We start from the raw sequence: 27186 nt of genomic DNA on the forward strand, positions 1-27186 counted from the left end.
TGTTTCAGTACTAAGTGGTTAAATTAAATATTAAAAGCCAGTGCCCTTATACAAAGTCTGGGATGTAACAAAAAACCATTAAGTTTTGTCTAGGCCTTTCCTGGGCCTTAAAGCATGACAAAATAACGAAGGGATTCTTAATAGGACCCACTTAGGATTAAACAAGTTTTATTGTGTATCTGAAGAAACTCCCCAGGCATCCACAAACAAGTTTATTGGGGGTCTAAAAGAACTCCTCAAACCTCCAGTGACTTAGCAAGAGAGAAGATAAGGGTAATCACCCCAGCGCCTGGATCCATTTAGAGTAAGCAAATTTACTGAGGCTCCAGGGGAAGGTTCTCAGGACTCAGATCTTAGTATAGGTTAAAAGAAGTTAATCACTTATGTCTTTAGATGAATGCACACTTACACGTAGACATACAGCTTAGAAGGTATATAAGCTCTGAAAAACTTTGTAATTTTGAGTTGGTCTGGTGATAATTTCCAGGCTTTCTCCCTGTAACCAGTTACAAAAATAACTCTCTTCCTCGCCGGTTCATCTGCATCTAGTTATTGGGCCTCAAAAAATAGCAGCCCAACCCTCAGTTTGGTCTGGGAACAGAAGTGGGAGAGTTGTATGGAGAGTAGCCTTTGATCCTTCGCTACTGGGGAGTGGGGAGATGGGATTTTTCCTTCTGGCTTAGCTTTAGGAAGTTGGTGTTAATTGGCCCTAAGTTCCCTGCCCCCAGACCCAGGTGTTTTCCTTTTGATCCAGCTTTGGGAAGCCAGCATGAACTGTCCTCAGATTCCCTACTCCCAGACCTTGCTGTTTTTCCTTGATTCAGCTTTAGGAAGTCGGCACGAATTGGCCTTAAGATCCCTGCCTCCAAACCCTATTCTCCTGCCTCATTTTGGCAGAGTACTTTCATGTGTGTTGAAAATTGGGGCTTGTTTTGTACACCTTTTGCTTTTCTTTTTCTAGCACTTTTTTTTTTTCCGTATTTTCTAAAAGCACCCATTTAGGATGGCTTGGAAACACAAACAGGTCCTTTAGCACAGTTTGAGATGCACTGGTAGAAGGTTACAGCACATTCTCAGTACTTCAGAGAATGAGATTCTGATTCCACCCCACATTCTAAGTTTTGAATACTGGTAATTTACGCATGATTCTACATAAAGTTCTTAATAAAATCAGTGCTCATTTTCCCAATTAAGTTTCTTTAGAGGAGGAGGTCTGGCATCAGAAGTTGGGCTGTGAAGTGGCACAATGCCTGGATCTACGCATCCAAAAAGGAATGGAGAATTAGGAATCCCCCAACTTTAGCTCCTAGACCCAAACCCTTCCTCTAAAATGGGCACTGGTGCAAATACCCTGACACCTTCCTGTAATGAAGCGCCAATCTCAGGCGCCAGGGCACAGACCCCCGTGCGTACCACAGCTCCAGGCCCGAGCGCTAGCCCGGGGGTAACGCCCCCACCAAGTTGATTAGGCGCCACGGAGTCCTGGGCGGGCAGGACCGGGGGCGGCACCGCGGCGGAGCGAGGAGAGCCTGGATTGGCTCGGGCCCTTGCGTCACGCAGCTCCGCCCCTCGGCCTATTTCACCCCACCCCGTCTCCGAGGTCAGGGAGCGGTTGGAGGACTGAGATTGGAGGGATGAGCGCAGACTCGATGACGCAACGGGCGGGGGAGGGGCGTGGCCGCACTCTGATTGGTGACGGAAGAGGTGGGCCGGACTGGGCCGAAATCTTAGGACTTCCGAAAGCAGCGGTGGCGTGTGCTTCAGTGCCTGGAAGTGTGCGAGAGCAAAGATGCGAAAGGTGGTTTTGATTACCGGGGCGAGCAGGTGAGGCCTCCTTTGGGTTGGCAGAGGCGGCAACGAATCAGGGGTTCGAGAGAGGAGGGGTCTGCGACCCTCCACGGACTGACCCCGGGAGCGCCCGCCCCTGACTTTGCCCAGGTTTCCCGGAGTCCCGCACTGCTGGAGGTGGGCGTGCCGGCCCCTTGAGGTGCTCAGTAACTGGGGCTGTGAATTAAACATGGCAGTGAAAGGGAAAACTAGAGCGTCAGTAAGTGACGATTGTCACAGTGATAATCCCGAGGTTATCAAGGGAATAGGGGACTCACGCGGGCCCCTTCTCTTTCCCATCTTGGAGCTTTTTTCGTACTTACTGTCTGTGCCCAACATTTTGCTCCTAACTACGTGGTCATGTCTTAAACTCCAGGTATTTTGTCTGTACAAGCCTTTTGCCTACAAATTTGAACGGTGGGGAAAAACGATCCCGTTCTATTTAGCTCAGTGCTAGAGACCTAACATACTTTTCAGAAACCCAGAGAAAATTAACCTTTTCCTACGAAGGCATGGTTGGGGTGCAGAATAACGAGCTCATAATTATTCCAGGGTTGCTCATTTAGTTTCTCAGCCTCTTCTGTTGCCTGTTTACCACTCATTTGCACTTCCATGAAGAATGTGTAGAAGATGAAGCCAATCAAACCATTTTCCTACGAGTTGCATTTGGCATTTTTGATTAAGACAGAGGACATGTTAAACGTTGAAGATTGGTCCACTTTCAATTATTTAACCACACGCATATTAACTAAGGCAGCTTGATAAGTGTTGCAGTTGGCAACTTTTTAGTTTATCCTCTCAGGTGACTTTAACAGTTGATTGGTGCTTCTTATGTGGAAGTTACTGAAATAAATCAGAATGGATTTTGTCTGTTTCTTTTACATATATTGTGATATGTGCAATTGTATAGTAAATGCTTACTATTCTCATGTGAGGACAAATAAGTATTTTTGATGGTTTAATGTCAGTGCTAACAGATACTGATGGTTCCAGCCTCTTTTTTGGGTTTTAACTATTAATATATTTGCCTGGAATCAGCTTAAGTCTTGAAAGAGAACTTATGACCCAGTTTTTCATTGCTGTCAGCCAGGCTGGTCTGACTCCGGTCGCCACTCCTACGCGGCTTGGCAATACTGTTTTTGAAGTTCTTTGTCTCAGAGTGGTGTACTCATCCCTGCCTCCCTTTCTTGGTCCTCACCTAATATTTAGTGTATTCCTACCTTCTACTTAATCATATTGAGTTTTTTTTTTTTCTGTTATTCAATTATAGTTGTTTAGAAGGATGTTACTGATGCCTGATTCTGAAGGATTCATCTGTTCCTTTATCATAGATTTCTGGTGTTCCTTATGGTGGCTATGATGCCAACAGGTGGTAGAGCCCGCCCGTGAGGAGCCTAGACAGCAAAGTAAAAATGCACATAGGAAACAGCTAATAATATGTTCTTTTCAGCCATTACTGGTGACATATTAAATCATTTTCATGAGTGCATAGTAAAAATACACATTTTAATAAGATGCTCTTTTCAGCCCTTACTGGTGATATATTAAATCATTTTCATGAGTGCATTAATAAGTACAAAATGAAAACCACTGGCAGGATAAGGCCCAGTAATAGAAAGGCTAAAGAACAACTGTTGTTTTAAGTCCAGTTATTGTGTCGTTGAAGTTTTCCAAAATGAGAAAAACACAAACTAGACTGCATCTCAAGCAAGTGACTATTAGAGTGGAGGATTCCTCCTTTCTTAAATAATGGTTGAGGCTTTTCTATCTGGGCTTCTCATTGGAGGTCAAGTTGACACAGTTTTCTGAACCAGAGAGAAATGCCTCTACCTGATGCCATCCCAGATAATCCACATCTTGTGTCTGAATTTTCCTCCCAGTGGTATTGGCCTGGCCCTCTGCAAGCGGTTGCTGGTGGAAGATGATGAGCTTCATCTGTGTTTGGCATGTAGGAACATGAGCAAGGCAGAAGCTGTCCGTGCTGCTCTGCTGGCCTCTCACCCCACTGCTGAGGTCACCGTTGTGCAGGTGGATGTCAGCAACCTGCACTCTGTCTTCCAGGCCTCTAAGGAACTTAAACAAAGGTATATCTCTTGCTGATGAATTTTTTTTTCTCTTATGTGATTGCGCAGCATAACACTTAATAAAATAAGAAAGAAAAGAAACCTAAAGAGAAACCAGATGCAGTGTAAGCCATTATCTGAGGAGATCTGTAATAGAGTGACCCATTGTGCCTCAATACCACGTTTTCATTCTTAACCATGATCATAATTATTTTATGGAGACTAACGTACATTCTGATGTGTGATCAGTTGCACTGCCTTATGTTAAGGTAACTCCTTTGACATTTCAATTCATTTTTTACACCTTTCCTTCACATGATGAATTCATTAAGTAGATAAGGCAAGTAGTGACATTTAACAAGTAAGAAAACTGAGACACGTAAATAAGGGTAATGTGCCTATGAAGATCATCCAATCTTATATTAATTGGGTGGGACCAAGACCCCAGGTCTTCTCCCTGCTTCCTAATGGGTATTTTTTCCCAAGGCCAATAAAGATTTGTTCACACCTTCACAGTAATTGGCATGCAATAGACATTTGATCAATATTTGGTATATGAAGGAATAGAGTCGTCAGTCGTATAACTCCCCTGAAAGTGAACACAAATTGCATGTAGGTGTACAATGCATTATTCTGGACAGAGAGGGCTTTTTATTTACTTGTTTGTTTGTTTTTAAATTGTAAGAGGAATTTATGATGAAAAAAGGCCAAGAACCCCGCACTAGTTTATGCTGCCCTAGGGCTATCTGGAATAATTAATTTTCAAATATTTTAGTATTGAGGCACTTAAGAAACAAAAAATTACCTTGTTTCCTTGGACAGTAAAATGAAGTGTGTAGAAACAATGAAGGCCTTCTTGATGAAGACATTTGCTGAAGAAAAATACTTTGTATTTTATGTGCATTGGTAATCATTTGCGTTTCCCCGTTACAAATGCCCAGATTACTAAGTGAAAGCTCATTTTCTTTACTCCCGCTCTTTTTGCTGTGGCCTTAGTCCTTTGTAAATGTGGCTTCTGGCAGGGCTCGGTGGCTCACGCCTGTATCCCTAGCACTGTGGGAGACCAAGGTGGGTGGATCACAAGGTCAGGAGAGCAAGACCGTCCTGGCTAACGAGGTGAAACCCCGTCTCTACTAAAAATACAAAATACTAGCCAGGCATGGTGGCACGTGCCTGTAGTCCCAGCTACTTGGGAGGCTGAGGCAGGAGAATCGCTTGAACCCGGGAGGTGGAGGTTGCAGTGAGCCGAGATCACACCCCACTGCACTCCAGCCTGTTGACAGAGCAACTCCGTCTCAAACAAACAAACAAAAAATGTGGCTTCTCTCTCCACTACGGCTGAGCTCTTAGAGTTTTCTGCCACATCCTTTTTAAAAAAAAAACCTGAGGAGATTTTCTAGGCTCTATTCTCACAGAAATTGTGATATATTCCACATCCCCTACTCCTCTGTAACTTAAGAGTCTCCAGAGCTGTGAAGCTATATGCTAAACATCCTTATGGAGATAAAAACCATAAAGCTGAGAAAAGTTATGAGCTTCTAATCAGGTTTTTAGGCATTCTTTTCCCAAACCTTAGCCAGCTGGCTTCTTACCTGCTTTGTTTAGATTTTGTTATATTTTCTTATTTGGCAGAAAAGAACCGTCATTTCCCAGTTAATAATACTCCATTCTGATGCAGTTTACTTTTGAGACTTAAAGTTTTAACATTGATAGTACAGACTATCCCAAATGCCTCCCAAGGTTCAAGATATTTGGTTCTTTATCACAAGTTTAGTAATACAGTATTTAGTAAGATATTTAGCAACTTAGCACAGATTCAAGGCAGTGATGCTGTGGAGCAGAAGGGATCAGATGATAAGTGAGTTGTCCCAGGTGCCTGTCATCCACATTTTACTGAAGTTTTGAGGTATTTATTTAATTCACAAACAGCCTTTTTGTTTTGAGATGGTTGGTGTTATTCAGATTTAGGAAATGATGTTTGTAGTGATATTCACAAATTTGTACTATATGAAAGTGTCCAGATAGATTCTTGCTTATGTCAAAGCTCTGCTACCCTCAGTGGCTCAAATGGATCTCCTCAGTTATAAGTCTGAAGTAAACTAGAGCTAAAGAGAGCTTGAAAATTCCTTCTAATGACTGAAGCAACAGCATCCCTGACACCTGGTCTTTCCATCTGTAGCACTCTCTTCTGTTAGGTATGTGCAGATGAAAACTAGTAAGAAATAGTGATTCTGTTTTATCTATAATAGAGCGATTGTGGCAGTTATTTTATTGATGAGTGGTATGTCATTTTACTGAAGCCAGAGTTTAATTTGGTGTCTTTACTAAACATTTCCTCTTTGTTCCTAGCCAAATATGTCAATATTCTTAGATAAAAGTTTGCAAATAAGGTAATGGAACAAGCAACAGTGGATGAACTCACAGTATCTTTGTGGCACTTATATGATGAAATAGTAGTAACAATATCGGCATTTTATTAAATGGTCAATTTAATAACTTGAGTCATTTGTCAGTTATTTATAGAATGATCATGAAATGTTTGTATGTGATCTGTATTGAAAACCATGTATGCATTTCAGGGTCCTAAATTTAGGAGCTATGGCTCTTAATGTCGGGTTATTCAGAGACAGTGTGGCACATAGAACTCTAGGGGATATTCTGAATATTTAATGGTGTCTGTGAGTATCATGAGAGCAGGCTTTACCCGTTTTGAACTTAGTTCAAAATAAGTACACTTAGATGAAGACTTATATAGGTTTAAAACTGAAAATGCTTTTTCAACTCAGCATTTCGTGTCCTTTCCATGACAAGTATCCAGGAGGAAACCCAACAAGAATACCTTACCCCCATTCATCTTTTATAATGTCATTGTATTCTTAATGAACTTTCATCATTTTATGATGCATAGGACTTGTCGATGAACAAAGGTTTCCACATGGATCTTCTGTTTCATTATATATTTTGGCATTCAGATTTCAGCATTAATAGATCAGGTCAGGTGAATATCAGTATGATATAAATTTTACTTGTCAACCAGAGGAGATGTGGATTTTTTTTTTTTTTTTAAAGCAAGACACTTTGTAAGATGAGGAAAGTGGGTTTAATAGATAGAGGGTTGCTGCAATACCTTGTTGGGAAGATAGAGCTGGAAGGAATTGTTGGTCAGAGGTTTTGCTTCAAGTCCATGATGACTCCACAGATTGTTTGAAGCCACTACCAAAAAAAGAATTCTCAAATATTTACTGCGGCTAAAGAATAACTGTTGAGAAAGAAATGCTGTAACTCTAATGTACTATAAATTCTTTTGAGCTTGCTGTGGCTAATTTATTAATTTAAAAAGTATTTTTTGTCTTTTTTAAGCCTTCTTGATTCTAGTCACTCTAGAGATAAAATATACAATCTTGTCTTGATGTTTTTACTTGCAACTCACAATCTTGTCTTGGTGTTCACCTGCAGGTTTCAGAGATTAGACTGTATATATCTAAATGCCGGGATCATGCCTAATCCACACCTAAATATCAAAGCACTTTTCTCTGGCCTGTTTTCAAGGTAATTTCCATTTTATGTTTGAAGTGATTGGAAGGAATGTGTTCATTTTTCTGCCTAGTTTTGCTGGTGTGTTAAGTTGGAGGGGTGAAAGGTAACAGGGTATTGAAAAGGTTGAAGACAGAAAAAGAAGGTGTTGCAACCGTATCATCTCAATCATCTTTTGTGGAGGTTGCTGAAAGTCCTGCTTTTTATGGTATTCTAAGTCTCCAGGACATTCTAAGTGGTTGGATGGTTTAGAAGGTCCATTTTTGGTCTGCCCGGATATGCCTATTAGCAAGAACATTTTGAAATTAGGCAGAGTTCTAGATTTCTCAGAGAGACTCCAATTTCCAGGAAAGCTACTTTGACCTATTTCCCAGCTGTATGTCAGGTGCTCTGGCCAGCAGGTTGGGGAAATGCAGAGAACTAATGTCTTTCTGGGAGATTCTCATTACACATTTGTGTAGTGGCTTTCAAAACTGTTGAAACACAACCGGAGAATTCTTATTTATAGGAATAAATCTTATTTTGTGACCCAACAAACTTATTCATAAATTTGCATTCTTACTGTGTGCTACTCACTATACTAATACTTTTGCTTTACTTCTTTTCCATTAAAAGTCTCTCTCTCTCTGCATTGGTCTTGACCTACTAAATTGACCTCACAGCAGAACAACGTATTAATATGTTTGAAGAATTCCCAGTTAAAAAACAACCTGTGGCAATTAAACATACTTTGTGCGCAGGAAGACTTTTTCCCTTTGGCGTAGCCTATTATTCCTTTAGAACACTTACCTATAACCTGATTTGGAAAGAGATGAATGGAGTTTTAGCAGCAGGTTTTTGAGAGACTCAAGTTCCTATTGGTAGTGTGAGCTGTAAGTATGTAAATACTTCTGTGAATTAGTGGGGGGAAGGAGGGACTTTGGTATTTCATTTAATACAATAACCCAGTCTGAGAAATAGGGATTTTTTATTCGTGTCATTACAGAATCAAGGGAGGTGCAGTTTATGAGTGAGGGGGATGGGTTGGGAAGCATCTCCAGTTAAAGAAGCTTTAAAAGTCTTACAATTTTCTTCTGCTGTTTCAGAAATGTGATTCATATGTTCTCCACAGCTGAAGGCCTGCTGACCCAGGATGATAAGATCACTGCTGATGGACTTCAGGAGGTGTTTGAGACCAATGTCTTTGGCCATTTTATCCTGGTAAAGAAGCTGTAGGCTTAGTCAGCTAATATTTGGTGTGATAGTTTCTGTAGAGCTCTGGGCACAGTGTATTATTATGGTTGAGGAACCAGTTAACTGATTTAATCTCATGTTTGAGTTCTCTTGGTTGCATTTGGCTTGTTTATTGTAAGCATGGGACATATCTGGAACCTTTCCTATTAGATTTTTCTTTAATAAATGTACTAATAGTTTTTGATTTTCAGAATTACTGCAAAGATAGTACAGAGAATTTCTGTATATTCTATACCCAGTTTCCCCTACTATAAACATTGTGCATTAGTATGATACATTTTTCAAAATAGATGAATCAGTTCTGCTACATTATTATTAACTTATGTACATACTTATTGGGTTCTGTTTTGGCCTAATGTCTTTTTTCAGTTCTAGGATCCTGTTCAAAATACTACATTGCATTTAGCAGTCATGTCTCCTTAGACTCTTCTTGGTTATGACAGCTTCTCAGACTTTCCTTGTTTTTGATGACCTTGACAGTTTTGAGGAGTACTGCTCAAGTGCTTTGTAGAGTCTCTCATTTGGATTTTGTCTGATGTTTTTCTCATGGTGAGATTGAAGAATGTGGTTTTTAGGAAAAAGGCCAGAGAGGTAAAGCGACATTCTCATGATATCATATCAAGGATGTATTCTATCAGTATGACTTCTCATTGTCAATATTAACCCTGATCACCTGGCTTGAGGTAATGTTTGTCGGGTTTCTCCATTGTTAAGTTACTTTTTCTTTCTCCCTTTTCATACTCCGCTCTTTGAAAGAAAGTAACTATGTGTAGCCAATGCATACTGGATAGTGCTCTACATCCTTAAGAGTGGATTATCCACAGAAATTATTTGGATTTTTTTCTGCATGGAGATTTGTCTGTTCTCCTTCCTTTATGTCTTTATTCAGTCATTTATTATATCCATAAGGACTCATGGATTTTTTTTTTTGTACTTTGAAGTTATAAATACTGTTTAATTTTCTTGCTCAAATTTTTCCAGTTTTGGTCACTGGTAGCTCTTTCAGTTGGCTCCTATTTGTCTTTGGCACACCCCCATCATTGTGGTTTTTCTGTTTTTGTTTTAGCTTTCATTTTGAGCAGCTTTTTACTATCTGGCACTATAAGATGCTTCAGACTCATCTTTTGTATTCTTCAGTCCTAGAATCAGCTACTTTTCTAAAGACGTTCATTTCCTTTATCAGAGAATGGTTATTAGAAACCAAGATCTGGGTGCTTATTGCTACTGAGATATCTGTGTCTTCTAAACCCTCTCAGCTAATAGACCAAGGATATATATATGTGCATACCAACTCGTGCATGTATACGTATCTGTAAATATTTTTATGCGTAACTCATACATGTCTCTTTTAGATAACTAGTTGATACTGATGTCTCTGACTCTAGTCTCTTACCATATAGATCATTCTATCTTCCTCCCCATGCTTACAGCTAATGCTCGGCTTATGACCACGATTGGTTCCGACAGACCAGTCGTAACACGATTTGGTCCTAAGTTGAGTAGGCTATATGCACGCGGAGATGGTAGTGCTGCCGGAAGCTGGTCCGCACTGTCGTCCGCCCGGCTTGGCAACGTTTGCGCTGCCAGACGCAGAGCAGTCGTGGCTAGCGATTGTGGTCGTAAAGTCGAATGGTCATAAGTTGCATAGGTCGTAAGTCGATCAATACCTTTATTTGTGATGTCCCACTTCAACAGTGACAAATCTGACTCCCACCGTCCTCCATCCATTTACTTAATTCTTCAGTTTCAGTATCGATGGACAGTGGTTTCAAAATTGTTATCTGTACTCTGACAGTATATTTTAATACTTTTTTTTTCTTTCACCGAGATTCGGGAACTGGAGCCTCTCCTCTGTCACAGTGACAATCCATCTCAGCTCATCTGGACATCATCTCGCAATGCAAGGAAATCTAATTTCAGCCTCGAGGACTTCCAGCACAGCAAAGGCAAGGAACCCTACAGTTCTTCCAAATATGCCACTGACCTTCTCAGTGTGGCTTTGAACAGGAACTTCAACCAGCAGGTAAGGCCTGTCCCAGTGATATGGAAATGGCAGGGGAGGGCTCTCTTAATTGCCTACTATTGATTTCCTAGTAAGGTAACTGGCTTTCCACTAACTCTTGTAGTTTAGATTGATAGTTGGTGTATATGAAAGTTTTGGGGGGAGGTAATCAGCTCCTGACATTTTAGTTATAGGTAGTTCATTAATCATTCTGTGGTACATCAGGCATTCTCACTTATGTTAACAGAGTGACACTACTAAAAGTAATAATAGCTACTGTTTCGGTACTTGCTGTGTTTCAGGTGCTGTATTCATCTGTGTATGTCATTATATACCTGCCTCATTACATGGAAATGGGTCTGAGTATTCCCATTTTCAGATGAGGACACTAAATCTCGGAGAACTTAGGTTGTTTATCTGATGATCACACACTCGTAAATGGTAGAGCTCAGAATTGAGCCCAAGTCTGCCTGACTTTACAGCCTGGACCTTTCCCACTGCACCATGCTGCCTCCTAGTGTTTGTCATAGCAGATGTTTATAGGACAGTCAAGTAGTTATAAAACCTTCTGGATAGTGGTGGTTTTAGGTCAGACTCCAGAGCTCTGTCTCTATGAGGATCTCCGTTTATAGGATATTTTTTAGGGGACGGTGACCCTTGTTGGTCATACTGGGTCCTTGTGGCCACTATGGTCTGCAACTTACTGCTTCTTTGTATGTCTGTTGCCCAGATCTAAATTCTTACGTGAAAATCTCCAGTCTTCCCTCTGGACATTTTGTTTTGTTTGCTTTGATTAACAGTGTTGTATGAGTATGGGGCTATGGAGAAGTTTAATTTCACTAACATTTACAAAAGACCTGTCATGTTTAGGGCACTGGGCCAGGCTTAGGGTTAAGGAAGAAAATGAAAAAAAGATGATCAAGAGTTATGTCTTCCCTCAAGGGAGCTTCTTGGATCATGAATTAGACATAGAAATATAAGCCTTATGTGATGGTCAAGACTTGGCTTATTTGGGAATGGCTGCCTTTCTCAGGTGGTATTCTGTGATCTGGCTCTTAAGAATCTTGCCCCCTCCCCCCCCGTTTTTTTTTTTTTTTTTTTGGAGACAGGGTGTCATTCTTTTCCCCAGGCTTGAGTGCAGTGGCACAGTCTTGGCTCACTGCAACCTCCATCTTCTGAGTTCAAGTGATTCTTGTGCCTCAGCTTCCTGAGTAGCTGGGATGACAGACATGTACCACCCCACCCAACTTTTGTATTTTTAGTAGAGACAGGATTTTACCATGTTGGCCAGGCTGGTCTCAAACTCCTGGCCTCAGGTATTCTCCTGCCTCAGCCTTCCAAAGTGCTGGGATTACAGTGCCCGCACCCAGTCTGAATCATGCCTCTTACAAAGTTGAAGCTAAGAGCATACTTTCTAGAACTGGATTTGAATCCAGACTCTGTCACTAGCTTTGTAACCCTAGGCATATTATTTAATCTCCCTATGCCTCAGTTTCCTCATCTGGAAAATAAGGATAGTAATAGTGCCTGCCTCACAGATTTATTGGGAATGAAACAGTCACAGCAGTGCTTTATATTCAGAATGTGAGTTTGTGTGTGCATGTGTCTGCACAAATATATACATGTGGCGGTGCATGAGTGTGGGTATGTGTGTGCCTGCCCATGTGTAGGGGGGTCATACGTACATGTATGGGTTTTGTGAGTGTGTGCAGATGTGTTTGTGAGTGTATGTTTGGGGTATGCGCATGTGTGTAGGTGTCTGTGCATGTGATCTGCACATGCGTGTGCATGTTCTTGTATTGGCTGTTGTTATTGCAGATGGGACTCAGCATGTTGGCCCAATCGTGCACCTCCTTCTGAAGTTTCTTGAGATGTTTAAAAACTTGTCACAACTGCTTCCTGGTACTCTGAGAACTCCCTATTAGAGGGATTAGCTTTCCCTTTCATAAAAAGCTCTGGGATTCTATTTAAGTCTCAATTATTAAATAAGGTTTGGGATTTTATCTTTTACAAAAGAGAGAGATTTAGCTATTGCCTGTAAAATCTGTTGGGATTGGTTCTCAGCCAGTGACTTTTTCTCCTTGGCCTTTATGAGGAAAGAAGCAGCTGAGTAGAATGACATGAGGGGATTCCTTTTGAAGCCATGTGTTACTGGAAATGTTGTCAGGTTCTATACAGGCTGCCTGATAGACTTTATCATCCATGCATGCTCGCCCACTCAAGCTGTATGGGAATACTCAGGATCATCGCAATTGAATCCCTATGATTCAATAAATAGAAGGAGACGGCCTTGGTTAAGACTGTCGTCTTTCTTTTTTGTTTCTTTCCCAACATGAGAAAATTATATATGTTGGAAACCTTGGATTTTAGTTTGAAGATGTCTTCGTTTAGGACAGAATAGTCCCCAACTGTTCCTAGGTAGTTCCTACAATAAGACATTTTCCTTAGCTGTTTTTGGGGCAGAGTGCGTTATTTCAAGTCTCAGCTCTTGACTTTTTTTCTAGAGTATTGTTTGTAAATCAAGGGGATTCTCAGAGGATGGTTGATCCGTGTTAGGCGATGCCAAGCCTCTACAGCAGCAAATAAAGGAGGAAAAGCCTCCAGGTTCTCTTGCCCAGGGTGTGTCTGTCCATTGAACTGTTACACTGGCACTTCCTATTTTTTTTATTTAAAAGAAAAAATGAGATTAAAAATGATAAAAGTGTGTTAAAATACTATCAAAATAAGATAAGATGTGTAGTATAAATTAAACTAAATAAAATAGTAAAACAAATCCCAGCATTCCAGGGCTTAACTATAGATCACATAGGACCCTTTATATTAGCATAAGCTCTATGTTATTGGGGCTCTCTTTATAAGGTGGAACTTTCTAAAATAAGTACTGGGCTAAGGACCTGATTTAGAGATCTTCAGTTGGAGAGAGTTTTGTGACAGCACATACAGCCTGATACCAGGAGCACCCACCTCAAGCTAGAGGTATGGATCTTACGTACCTGCAGGGAAACAGACACATACTTTAGGTTTAGCTGTCTATTTATTAGGCCAGAAACTCCTTGAAGGCAAGAACTGTACTCAGTACTTCTTTTTATCTTAAATGCTCATTATGATTGAAAAGCTGATCTTCAGTTAAGCCAATAATCAGGAAAACTCAGATAACTAGGCCCTACTTTTCTCTCCCAGCTTTAAGATTGGTTATTTTTTGGCTGGATGTGGTGGCTCACGCCTATAGTCCCAGCACTTTGGGAGGCTGAGGCTGGCGGGTCACAAGGTCAGGAGTTTGTGATCAGACTGGCCAATGTGGTGAAACTCTGTCTCTACTAAAAATACGTAAATTAGCCAGGCGTGGTGGTGGGAGCCTGAAGTTCTATCTACGCGGGAGCCTGAGGCAGGAGAATCGCTTGAACTTGGAAAACGGAGGTTGCAGTGAGCCAAGATTGTGCCACTGCACTCCAGCCTGGGTGACAAAGTAAGACTTCATCTAAAAAAAAAAAAGATTGGTTATTTTTTTTATACTGTAAGTTTCATGAGAATAGAGACTTTGTCCTACTAATTTTTTCATCCTGGGTGCCTCTTATAGTGGGTTCTCTTAATACATGATTCTTCAACATAAATGTGTTACCCAACTTCAGAGACAACTCAGAGCATGAATTCTTTATTACCTGACTCCCTGGCTCACGTGCATACCTCTCTTATTAACTACCACGTAGCTGGACTGAGTCAGTATACATTGAGTTAAAATCTTACTGCTACCCATCTCGGTTCCTAGGGTCTCTATTCCAGTGTGGTGTGTCCAGGTACAGCATTGACCAATTTGACATATGGAGTTCTGCCTCCCTTCATATGGACGCTGTTGATGCCAGCAATATTGCTGGTAAGTGATGAATACATCTTTTCTTAGCTTATGAAATCTCTTTTTGGGACCTAGTAGATGTGTCTCAGGGTTGGGAAATGATGTAAGGAACTGAACCTGAATGCCATTTAACTTGAGGTTTTTGAACTTAATTACATAATGTGAAACCTCTGCTTAATATTTCTTAAGTATTACTTCTGTGCCACCATTTGAGTGTGCACTTCTCTTTAAAGGAATGTTTCATTGCCCATGCACCACAGATCCCAAGAGTTCTGTAATCATATAAGTTTAGAAAACCCATGTTAAACATTGTTAAACTGGACTTGTTTTTAAACAACTTCTTCTGAGTTTTCGAAGTGGTCATGTGCATTAAAAGTTCCCAAGAAGGGGATAATTGTGCATTATGAACCATGTTTTTGCTTCGTGATTTGAACATCTGACAGGACCATTGTTCCTCCGGCACACATTGAAAAATACTACTTTTAGGAAATGATTCTATCTTCAGGGCTCAGGAAGAAATGTCTCTCCTTCAGGGCAGGCATAAAGAAAAGATCAGAAGTATATAGGCCTTCATGTTAAACGTAGTTGATTTGGAGTAATGGAGATTAAGTTATATATCTTTTTTTGACTTCTTTATTTTTTGGTCACTTAAAAAATGTTCTATAATCAGAAAGGGAGATTTTCTTTTTTAACATTTAAATGAATAATTCTTTTGTGACTCTATTCTAAACATCACAAAATAATTGTTGTTTTCCACAGATTCGCTTTTTTGCAAATGCATTCACTTTGACGCCATACAATGGAACAGAAGCACTGGTATGTTACTGAAGTTTTTACAGCTTGTATGAGGGCTTAGCAGCTGTGAATTATAGGTTCACTGGTAGTAAAAATAATTTCAACAGAAAAGATAATAAGTTCTGTGAATAATCAAGGTCCTGTTTGGAACTAAAAGCAGACTTTAAGGCTAAGCGCAAAACATTAGGAGTGAAGTTTGCGAGTGTAACATCTACCATGGCACTGGGCATCATGACTACAGGGAAAGCACTTCTTTAGAGGCAAGATACACCAGCAGCTGGAGGAGAGACAGGCAGTGGGACACTGGAGGGGCAGGCAAAGCAGGACGGTGACTGCACAATCAGTCCATGATTTCCCGTGGAGAAAGTGCATCTTGTGGGTCAAGAGCCAGGATAACAAAGTTCAATGCCACTCCCCTCTATGAAGATTTTCTTCCCTCTTAGAGGATCAAGTTGTTATTTTATTAGGAAGCCAGTGGATTTCCTTAAATCTCACATGGCAAATGGATTGCATATGTTTCCTCATCAGTGGCAGATGTTACTAATGGGCTATAATACTTCTTTTCTGCTTTACACAAGTGATGTCTCTGAATATTCTTCAACCCAGAGCTCCAGAGGCAGCCTCTACTAATGGATCAGAATTGTCCTACATAAAAAACCCTCTGTATCTGAGTCAGTTCTTTATGTTTGTCCCTCTCATTCTTTTGAGCTCCTTCAGGATTTTTGTTCACTTTGGAAACCTAAGGGCCTAGCACTATAGTATTTAGTAGATTCTTAAATCTTGACTGAATTGAAAGTAGCTAAGGCAGGCATAATTGGAATTGGCTTTGATGTTCTTGTTTTGGTAATCATTACAGAAATAAATGCATTTATTGTAGGGACACAAATTGATTATAGAAGCAAGTGCTTTTAAACTATATTTTAATTAGTTCTCAATATATTTGCCAAACCGTTCACTGATTATATTTGAGAGGATATTTATAATTTGTGTGGGGAGCTCTGTAAAGTGTTAATTGTAAGTCACCACCAGCCTCACTCACCTTGGGCAGAAGAAACAAATCATTGACACGTCCTTCCTTTCCAGGTATGGCTTTTCCACCAAAAGCCTGAATCTCTCAATCCTCTGACCAAATATCTGAGTGCCACCACTGGCTTCGGAAGAAATTACATCACAACCCAGAAGGTAAATGTGCTTACCTTGTTGCACTGATATTTGCTGCTGGGTTGATGAATTAAACCCAGTGTTCCTGACCAGCTCCTCAGCTCCCATCTCCCCTTCTCTAGGTCCTCACTGTTCACTGGCATCGCACTGGTCTGATTTTATTTCATCTTGCTCTCTCCTGCTTCTAAGCCTTCACACATCTTGCTCTCTCTACCTGAGCTGCTCTCAGCCTCTTCTTTCAACTGATTTCTGCTCATCCTTCAGATCAACTTATCCCATAGCCTTTAGTGACCCCACAGACCAGTTGGTACCTCTGTGGTAGGCTTTCTTGAAATCCTGTACCTGTTTCAGACCATGTTTGTTCACCTTCGGGTTCCCCTGTCAGAATGTAAGCTCTGTGAGGAGGAGGCTGCCTTGCCACATGGTAGGTACTCAGTCAATACGTTGCAAGTTGGATAAAATATGAAGTGTCTTTCTGTGTGAAGTTAACTTCACTTAAAGTATTCAATTCTGCTTGTGACAATTATCAGCTTTAATAGATTGGTGTTTTGAAGAGGGACAGGATGGTGTTTTGAAGAGGGACAGGATAATGTGCAGAAAAAAAATCAAATCAGTACTGTGCTTTTTAGACTTGGTATAATCTTCTGAAATGAAATCAAACATAGAGTTACATACTGGGGAATGAAAAAATATATTTTAAACTAAGAACTATTTTTTTGGTACTTTTGTCATGAGTGAGGTTTGTTTCAGCATCTGATTTTCTACTGCTCAGACTGTTGTGAGGAGGTATTAGCATAAGATACAATGAGATTGAGGCGACTGTTAGCTCAGGTAAGTCAAGTAACTGGCATTGATTGTGGCCTCTGTTAGTAGCATGAGCTGAAAGGGGAGCCATGAACTTGTCTTCCTGTGCTATCTCTTCACTAAAAGTGAACCTTCTAGGTTTTTCAAAACATGTTCTGTGGGATACTAGTTTCTTGAGAAGGTTTGCAAGAAGCAGTTCCTCTGGCAAGTAAAATTGAATCATGCTTCATATTACATTCTCCTCTTTCAGAGACTTGTACAGCATACATCAGCAAAGTAAAGGCTGTGAGAAGTCGAAACAGTTAAGAAATGTGTGTGAAATATTTAATGCTGCTGTTTTCAAAGAGTTCTTGACGATAAATTTTTTTTTAAGCAAATTTTATATAATCTAACATCCCTTTGGGGAATTCTATTGCAGACTAATAAATAGCTTACTTTAGGCTTGCAGAGTGTGTTTGAACTTACTATCTATCAACTTGGAGAGAATGATTTGTTTATTAAGGGGAGACATGTTTAATTCTACAAACTGACACAGTCATTAGCACTTTATGGAAATGCATTGAAGAAAGTATTTTAACGTTTGATTAATTTGGGTAAGTCAGCTTTCTCTTGTGTTAAAAGATGGAGTTGAACTAGAAGAGTTCTGTAATGCTTCTTCCAGTTCTGTTATAGAAAAACTCTTAACATGACTGAGTGAATATAAATGTTATTTTCAAAAGGTTCAAAAGTTTAATTTTTAGCCTTTCAGTTTTATGAACAAAGAGCCTGTTCTTGAAGTTTAGGCTCTGTGTTGACTTATAAAAAGGATAGCACTATTTTAAAAGGGCTGAAGATTTGCCTTTACCTACAATCGAGATTTTCTGCATGAAACACAAGAATGTAAAATAACTATAGATTAAACTAGAGAGAATTTTAAATTTCTTGCATGTGAAAGCATTTAGGAGAGAGGCAGTCTTGGGCTGCCATGGCAACTCCACACATTCTCAGGTACCCAAGTTTCTTGCAGTCACCGCTGGGCCATCTTTAGGGCGTGGCCCTCAGGCTTGCTGCTCAAGAGAGTGATATGGAAGAAGGAAGAAGAAAGGACACTTTATTCCTTTTGAAGAGACTCCAGGCAGTATTTACATCTCACTGGCCAGAACATAGTCTGATGGCCCCAGCACTCATTGTTTCAATGGAGGCTGAATTATCATCTTTTATCTGGAGGGCAGTGAGCCCAGTTAAAACCAGGGCCCTTTACTAAGCCAGATGGATATTAGGAAGTGAGTAGCTGTTAGAAATTCACAAAACTCTTGATTTTTCTGTTTTATCCTTTGATTGGTATCTTCTATTTCCTGGGTATATGAAAGTTAGGGAGATAGCAAACTCAGATCTTTCAGTCTTGCTGCTTAAGGGAAGCATCAGTGGGTTTGGTGAGTGTTGGAACTGAGACTGAGATTTAGTATGTCTTCAGGTGTAGCAGGAGCAGCCACGAGAAACAGATCTCAAATGAAGAAGGAAGATGTTTATTTGGCCTGGGAGCCTGAGCGATAATTGGTCCAAAGCTCAGCTCATCTAACAAAGGAAGGCTCTGCCTTTATATAGGCTTATACTTTAAATACTACACGTAGAAGAATCTTAGGTTTACAGCCTTAGAAATCACTTTATGAAAGGGTTTCAGTTTACAGCTTCAGGAATCACATGTGAAAAGGGTTTCGGTTTATAGTTTTAGGACTCACATGTGAAAAGATTTCGGGTTTGATCTTGTTTTAAGTAAAAACAGTGTCTTCTGGAGAGTTTCCCCAATACCAAGCATGTTATTTACAGGAAGGAGATTCAGGAGGCGCTGGCTGGCCTGCCCTCTCCTCTATTGAGATGCACAGTGGATGACAGAGCGGGAGGCAATCCCAGATGCCTGTGTCTCCTTCCTACTGTTATTACAAACATCCAGCTGTCCTCTGAAGCCTCCTGGGCAAAGCTAGGCAGCCTGGTCTGTTCCAGTTGGAGAGTGGTGCTTCCACATTCTGAACCAGCAACTGCCACCCAGGTCCAGCCGGAGTCTGGCCTCTCGCGAACCCCCAACTCCTGCTAGTCACTGAGCATGCTCACTGCAGGTCAAGAAGGTGATTCTTTAAATACTACCTTATACAGGAGAGCTCTGGCTGGCATCTGGTGGTACCCCTCTGAGACATATCATCTACCCAATTTGAGACCTTCACCACTTTATAATATCAGTGAGAGGTCTTACTCTCATTCTCGCTTTCCAGATTCTCTGAAGAAACTGATAATGTTTCATATAATATACTTGTGATGTCATTTTTTGGCTAACTACGGTAGTGATGAATCCCCTAATCATCTGAAGGAACAGGGATAGTAGACAAGGGAGCAACAAACAAACGCCTATTATTATTATAACACTTATGATGAGGGTCTTGAATCCTCCTAAGGATGAGAACCAACCCTCAAATAAGGACTTAGGGTTAAATCCGTGCCACACCTGTACAGGCACGTGTGCCAGCTTGGTCATGTCTCGCACAATATCCTCCACTGCTTGCCCCGGTCATCTATATGCAGACAGCAATTGGTTAGATTGAATTTTCCGCAGACGACTCCTTCAGCTGCCAGCAAATAGTCTAGGGCCAGCGGTTCTGGTCTCATTTGAGTTTCTTGTCGGGCCAAGAGGGACAGAGCTTTGCCCGTTTCATTAGTATTTCCAAAATAGCCTGCAACTGGATAATCCGGTTGACCATGTAAATAGGGGTCCGGTATCCCCATGAGCCATCCTCTGCCCATGTAGTCGGCCTATCATACTCCATAATTCTCTCTAGTGGCCACTTGTCATCTATCTAGTCTCCTATTTTTAGGTGTCTTTTCTCCCTAGCAGAGTAGACTGAATACCCTAACAGCTCACCTGACTTAACAGATAATAGGAAGAAAGAGGGCTTAATGATGCCTGTGCCATAGCTACCTGTCCATCTCCCAGATTACACACCTTATACTGAGTACCATTATATAAACGGGTTCCCTTCTGTGTCCCTCTACATTTATAAGAACTGTAGTACAAAAGAATGGCAGTAACTTTTACACCCTACCTGGAGTATATACTGAGGGCATTCTTTAAAATTGGTTAATGTTCATACTGTACAAGTCCAAATATTAAGAACAAGTCCCACGATGAATTTCTTCATGCTTCAGCCCTGCGTGGACCAGCCAGCTTCCAGGATGTGGCTGGAGCAAGGCTTGTTGTCCTTTTTAAGGTGATTCTGCAGTCCTTGCCTTGGTCCAAGTCTCAGCTGTTGCTGGTTTTTACACGGCTGTGGTGGATTCAGGCTGGGATTCTCTACCTTCACGGCTGTGGGATTGGTCAGGATCAGGTCTGAGGTCCTTTCCATTGTGGCTTTAGAGGGGCGGTACTCCCGTCCTTTATCCACACGTGATCACCTAGTAAGAAAGGATGAACTGGGGAGAAAAAGGCTTACAGGGCATTTGTTATTTATTCAGGTTGAAGTATCCTGAGCGATTCTCCCTAGAGCTGGTAACTAGCATCCTAACTCAATCTTTCACCACTCCCAAGGAGTTCCCGGGAGTGCCCGGAGTAGGGGAGGGAGCCTAAGATATAAGACTTCATAGGGGAATATCCTGTTTTTTTTTTTTTTTTTTTTTTTTAAAGGGGATACATCTAATTTTGAATAACATCAAGGGAAGTACCTGCACCCGCTTTGATCCTGTTTCCTGATACACTTTCCCTAAGCTATTTTTGGTAGTCCGGTTCATTCTTTTCACTTTTCCCGAGCTCCAAGGGCAATAGGCAGCGTGCAGTTTCCAGAATAATACCCCAGGGCCATCGCTATCTTCTGGGCCAAGTTCACCACAAATGCTGGTCTGTTGCCTGGTCTGATGCGCAGTGGCAGTCCAGACCTAGGGATAAGATCTTGAAGCAGCACACAGGTTACTTCATGGGCCTTTTTCTTTGTACTTGGAGAGTCAGAAAGGCATATCGCGAATCAGTGTAAATGTTTGCAACCTTGCCATTACTCAACTTTGGGGCTCGAGTCAGAGCAATGAATTCAGCCTTCTGAGCCGAGGTGCTTTGAGGCAGTGACTTGGCTTCTATTACACTGTCTAGAGTTGCCACTGCAGAGCCTGCACACCTTTCTCCTTGTGGATTAATAAAGCTGCCCCCATCCACATCCAACTCCCAGTCTGCTGCTGTCCATGGCTGATCCCAAAGCTCAGGCCTGCTGGAATAGACTGAGTCCAAGACTTTAACACAGTTCTGTTTAACCAGGCCCTCTGTCATTGGGAGCAAAGTGGCGGGGTTTAAGGTGTTGCAGACCTCAATGCTGATGCAGAGATTTTTATTTTAGCAGGCTCCGGTATTTGGCAGGCCTAGCATTTGTTAACCAAAGATGTCCTTTGGTATTCATTACGGTCACTACTGTGTGGGGTGCTTTGATATTTAAATTATTCCCTGAGTTGAGGCTAGTATCTTTAATTGCCGTTCCTCTTCCCCCACCCCTCCCCGCCCCCTCCGACAGCGCGAAAATGCTGTGTTAAGTTGGCTAGCCCCAAAGCCAGGGCTGACAGAAGTTTTGCTTTTTGCTTCTGCCTCATTCAAAAGGTGTCCTGTCTTCTCCCCTCCCTTCTTTGTCACTTTGTATGGGGGCTTGGCCAGTACAGCGAAGTTTGGAAATCCACAATCTACAGAAGCCCACTGCTCCCAGGAACTATCCTACCTGCCTTCTAGTATTGGATTCTGGCAGGTTGCAAATTACCTGCTTCCTTTCTGTTCGTAGGCTGCGTTCCCCCTTCTGGATGTTAAACCCCAGATACTTCACTTGCTGTCGGCAAATCTGGGCTTTTCTTTTTAGACACTTTATATCTACAGTCCTCCAGGTGCCAAAGTAAGGCATTTGTTTGTGCAGCCGACTGCCGTGGGGTGTCCCAAAAGAAGATCATCAGCATATGGGGGCAGCATGCAAGCAAGAAGCTTTTAGGGGGGCGGTTACAGGCTAATGCCTCCCCAAGGATGTTGAGAGAGTTTCTGAGCCCCTGGGAAGCCAGGTTTAGGTGTACTGGGTGGTCACACCTGCTTCTGGATTTCTCCCGTTGAAATGCAAATAGTTTTTGACTTTCAAAAGCCAGCCTGATGCTAAAGAAGTATTCTTTAAGTCCAATTAAGTGAACCAGCTATCCTCTGCTGGCAATAATCCCAACTGCATGCACAAGTTGGGTGCAAGTGAGTGCAAAGTCATGCAAGCCCTGCACTGGCCTGGGCAGAAATGCCAGTCTTTGGTCCCTGGCTAGGAAGATCTCCACCCTCCTTTCTGAGGGACAAGGAGAGCCTGGATGACCACCGCCTGAGGCAGTCTTAGCTGCAGGGTGTCTTTCTTATTTATTAATCTGCACAACAAGTTTTGCGGGAGAAGGGGGGCAGGGGTGGTCCATTAAGTACAAGAAAGTCTGTTCTCTTAACACCTTAATAGCTCTAACAACACTGGTTTTGGTTCTTTCCATGGGAGGTTACAGGGCTGTTGTCCATGGGCTCTTTGGGGGCATATGAATCCGGCCCCCTCTCTTTTATTCCAGTGGCCCTTCCATTAGGTTGAGCAGAGCCCCTTCACTTTTGTCTGAAGCGTTGTGCTCAGGGTCTCCCTGTTTTCCAGTTAACTGTGGACATTTTTTCTTCCAATGTCCTATTTCTCAACAAAATGCACACTGATCTCGTTGCAGGTGTGGGCAGGCAGACTGGGATGCTTTCCAGGAACCCCCCCTTTTCCCACACTCTTAGGGGTGTTCCTCTCATAGCAGCAGCGATCAAGTTGGCCTTCTGTTGAGCCTGACTTTCCTACGATTTTCTCTCTGGCTTACTGCCTTTTTGTTTGGCTAACTGCCTCTCTGTTTACAAACACCTGGTTAGCTATTTCCAATAACTGTGAAGTATTCATTCATGCAAATCCTGCCTGCTTCTACAATTTTCATCTAATGCCTTCTGCACACTGACTGACTAATGTCATATTTATCATGCGCTGGTTTTTGGGGTCCTCAGGATCAAAAGGCGTGTACATGTGGTAAGCTTCACACAGTCTTTAATAAAATTGGGTGGGACTTGCCTCTTTTCCTTGAAGAACCTCAGAGACTTCATTAATGTTTGTAACTTTCTGGGCCCCCTTTTTTAATCCTTCTAGCAAGGCTTCTCTGTACCGGATTAGCCTCTGTATGCCCTCCGGGATGTTCGGATCCCACTGGGGTTCAGTTCCTGGTAACTGGACCCGGACATACTCTTAGGGATTCTGGTAGTCTGCAGGAACATGCTCCTCCAGCCATTTAGAAGTGGCTTGGAGGACTCTTTGCCTTTCATCCGTGTTAAAAAGATGCATAAGCAGCTGATGGCAATCAGCCCAAATGGGGTTATGAGTTCAAATAGTAGTTTGCAATAGGTCAGTGAGAGCCTGTGGCTTCTTGGTATAAGAGGGGTCGTTGTTTTTCCGTTGATAAGATCAGCCGAGGTGAACTGCAGGTACATGAAAACACGCCTTTCTACCATGTGGCTGTCCTCGTCCACTCCCGTGTACCTCTGCTCTCAAAGGCATCTGCACCCCAGCCTTGGGTCACAGACAGGCTGCCAGACGGCAGTTGCCTCCAGGAAATGGGCAGCAATGAGTGGAGTTTTTCCACACTCTTTTGTCTACTCTAGGTGGTTTAGGGGTATGCAGCTCTGATGGGGATGCCAGGGTTTCTGGCTCAGGGGCAGCAAGTCCTTGAGGAGGAAAGGGCAAAAACTCTTCTGCCTCCGGATCTGCCAGAACTTTGGGAATTGCTGTTCCTGCCACTGAATCTGCCTGTCCCTTAAGAGTCCGCGTCTCTCCGAGGCGAAGGGGTTGGTGGTTTCTAGTAGTCTGTCCCTTGGCCACTAAAACAGTTGCTGCCTGCTCTCTTAGCCACTTCGGAGGGTTCACAACTAACTGCAACCAGAGTCTATGTATGGAAATTGATTGAGACGTTCTAGCTCGCCGTGTGTAACCTTATGCCTTACTTTGGAGACAAGGGACCTGTCTAGGGTCCCCTTTGGGGACCTAGGTTGGCCTACGCTAAATGCTGGCCAGTCTTCCCTACATAAAGCCCTTAATTTCTCTGGTGTCGTAGTTACTTTATAATTCCCACTAAATCCCTTCTTGAAATTTTTCAGCATGGTCTCTAAAGGGGTGGGCTTGCTATGGGAGTGACCCATATTAACACTCAAAAGAAACAATTCTCACAGTTAGGAGAGTGTTAGTTCACTCACAGCAGTTCCTGCCCAGCAAGACGCAGCACGGAGCACTCTCTGATTTACATTCACTTCAGTCCTTTCACAACGTCCAGAGGCTTCTCCACTCAGCCTTATGTGGCTGTCTCTAATTCTTAGAAATTGCTCGATACATGCGGCCCCTTCTAACGGGCCCGATACTTTTCATGACTGATGAATCTGGTCAGACACATCTACACACACAGACACACATACAATCGCTCTCCTTCCAATTCAAAACCATAAGCAAAAAGCTTCCAAGGTTAGTTACAGAGAGAGTGAGAGCCATGTTCAAAAGCGCTGAATCTGGCACCCGTGGGTGATCAGGCCACGCCTCCACCGAAAATGAGGTGCGCTATTTTCCTGGTTTCAGTCATACCATATTCCGTTTTCTGGACGTCCCAAATACCTGTTCCTTCTCGGTGTTCAGCCACTGGGTGGATCCACACTACCGGGCCTCCCTGCTCGCCTCCAGCGAGGCTTTTCCACCGGGCAAACACCTGCCTGGGAGCACTCTCCGGATTCGTCGCCCCAGCGAGCAGGAGTCCCCCTGCAGGAATGCTCCATAGGGCTAGTCAAACCGCCTGACTTTTTCCCACCATCTGCCAGCCGAAATTCGCTTCCCAGCCAAACGTACCAAAAATGTAGCAGGAGCAGCCGCGGGGAAACAGATCTCTTGAACTCCAGATGAAGAAGGAAGAAGTTTATTCAGCCTAGGAGCCTGAGTGATAATTTGTCCAAAGCTCAGCTCATCTAACAAAGGATGGTTCTGCCTTTATATAGGCTTATACTTTAGATGTTACACATGGAAGACTCTCAGGTTTACAGCCTTAGGATCACATATGAAAGGATTTCGGTTTACAGCTTCAGGAATCACATATGAAAAGGGTTTTGGTTCATAGTTTCAGGAATCACATGTGAAAAGGTTTTGGGTTTGATCTTGTTTTAAGTAAAAACTGTCTTCTGGAGAGTTTCCCCAATACCAAGCGTGTTATTTACAGGAAGGAGATTCAGGAGGCGCCAGCTGGCCTGCTCGCTCTTCTATTGAGATGCACGGTGGATGACAGAGAGGGAGGAAATCCCAGATGCCTGGGTCTCCTTCCTCGCAGGCTCTCAGCTTCCTGACAGCTCCCATGTGTCTGCCACCATGGCCCTTTCCTGCTCCCTCCTTTCTTTTTGCTTCATATAGTGAATGCCTTTTTTTTCTACAGATGCTATTCATCTTATTTTTTCTTTCTAGACATCTCTATTTTTGCTTCTTTTCCAGATGGACCTAGATGAAGATACTGCTGAAAAATTTTATCGAAAGTTACTGGAACTGGAAAAGCATGTTAGGGTCACTATTCAAAAAACATAAACAGGCCAGGTGTGGTGGCTCATGCCTGTAATCCCAGCACTTTGGGATGCCAAGGCAGAAGGATCACTTGAGACCGGGAGTTCAAGATCAGCCTGGGAAACATAGTGAGACCTTGACTCTTCAAAAAGAAATTCAAAAATTAGCTGGGTGTGGTGGCATGTGTCTGTAGCTCCAACTACTCAGGAGGATGAGGTGGGAGGATCTCTTGAGGCTGGGAGGTGGAGTTTGCAGTGAGCTGAGATTGTGCCACTGCACTACAGTTTGGGTCATGGCGAGACCCTGTCTCAAAAAATATATGTATGTATAACCAGAACTGACAATGACGCTCTCTGAAACATTGTGTACCTTCTGTACATTCTGGGGCACGTGGGTTTCTATCGAGTTGGATAATGTGCATTTGTAATAAATTATGAACTGTCTCTTTTCCTTTCTTTTGGAATTCTCTTTAAGACTGTGTATGTGCGCATGCTCCTATGCATATGAGAAAAAGACTGGGCCAGGCGTGGGGGCTCAAGCTGTTATCCCAGCACTTTAAGAGGCTGAGGTGGGCAGATCACAAGGTCAAGGAGTTTGAGACCAGCCTGGCCAACATGGTAAAAACCCGTCTCTACTAAAAATGCAAAACTTAGCCACATGTGGTGGTATGCGCTTGTAATCTCAGCTACTTGGGAAGCTGAGACAGGAGAATCGCTTGAACCCAGGACACAGAGGTTGTAGTGAGCCAAGATCTGCCAGTGCACTCCAGCCTGGGTCACAGAGCAAGACTCCATTTCCAAAAAAAAATATATATATAAAGTAAAAATATCAATTAGTTATTCTCTGGAATGGTATTACATCAAAATTATTAGAGTTCTTTTCTGAAAAATTTTATGTAAAAATAAAAATTATTCCAGTCACCCAGCAGAATATCTGTTTATATTATTCTGCTAACTGGGGCCCAAGCTGCTCTCCATGGGACAAGAGGTGGACTTGAATAATTGTGACACAGGCACCCACTGCTCCTGTTTTTGGCCTGCCCCCAGCAAAAGGAAGTACTGCCCACTCTGAGTGGCAGTCGTAGCTTTGTTGCTTTATGAGCAACTTTTTTAGCTCTTTTGCCTTATTTCTCTATATGCTGCTTCTGACCATCTTAAGATTGTTAATCCTAACAGTCCTCATGTGGGTACCCATGTGGTTAATAATAAAAACTAAATCAATATGTGTTTTGGTCGCTTGAATTATTTCTTATTTAAAAATATATCTTTTACTGATACTGAGGTCGTTCATGGTAATATTGGGCCTGACCCTTAGCACTAT

The 27186-nt window shown here is 42.2% G+C and overlaps 1 protein-coding gene across 2 annotated transcripts; it reads left to right on the top strand.

The window, feature by feature from the left end:
- Positions 1-1686: 1686 nt before the first annotated feature.
- HSD17B7 (hydroxysteroid 17-beta dehydrogenase 7) lies at positions 1687-26309 on the top strand. Of its 2 annotated transcripts, none has more exons than XM_017515128.2 (9): positions 1687-1824; positions 3708-3911; positions 7347-7439; positions 8510-8624; positions 10486-10680; positions 14426-14530; positions 15269-15325; positions 16388-16486; positions 25801-26309. In XM_017515128.2, the coding sequence occupies exons 1-9, from the start codon at positions 1790-1792 to the stop codon at positions 25888-25890; spliced, it is 993 nt and encodes a 330-aa protein (XP_017370617.1). In that variant the 5' UTR covers positions 1687-1789; the 3' UTR covers positions 25891-26309. The 2 variants fall into 2 exon arrangements, with proteins under 2 accessions (XP_017370617.1, XP_017370621.1); XM_017515132.2 differs by having other exon boundaries at positions 1693-1824; positions 3780-3911.
- Positions 26310-27186: the final 877 nt, after the last annotated feature.

The sequence above is a fragment of the Cebus imitator genome, unplaced genomic scaffold (assembly GCF_001604975.1).
Source record: "Cebus imitator isolate Cc_AM_T3 unplaced genomic scaffold, Cebus_imitator-1.0 Scaffold541, whole genome shotgun sequence".
Lineage (NCBI taxonomy): Eukaryota > Metazoa > Chordata > Mammalia > Primates > Cebidae > Cebus > Cebus imitator.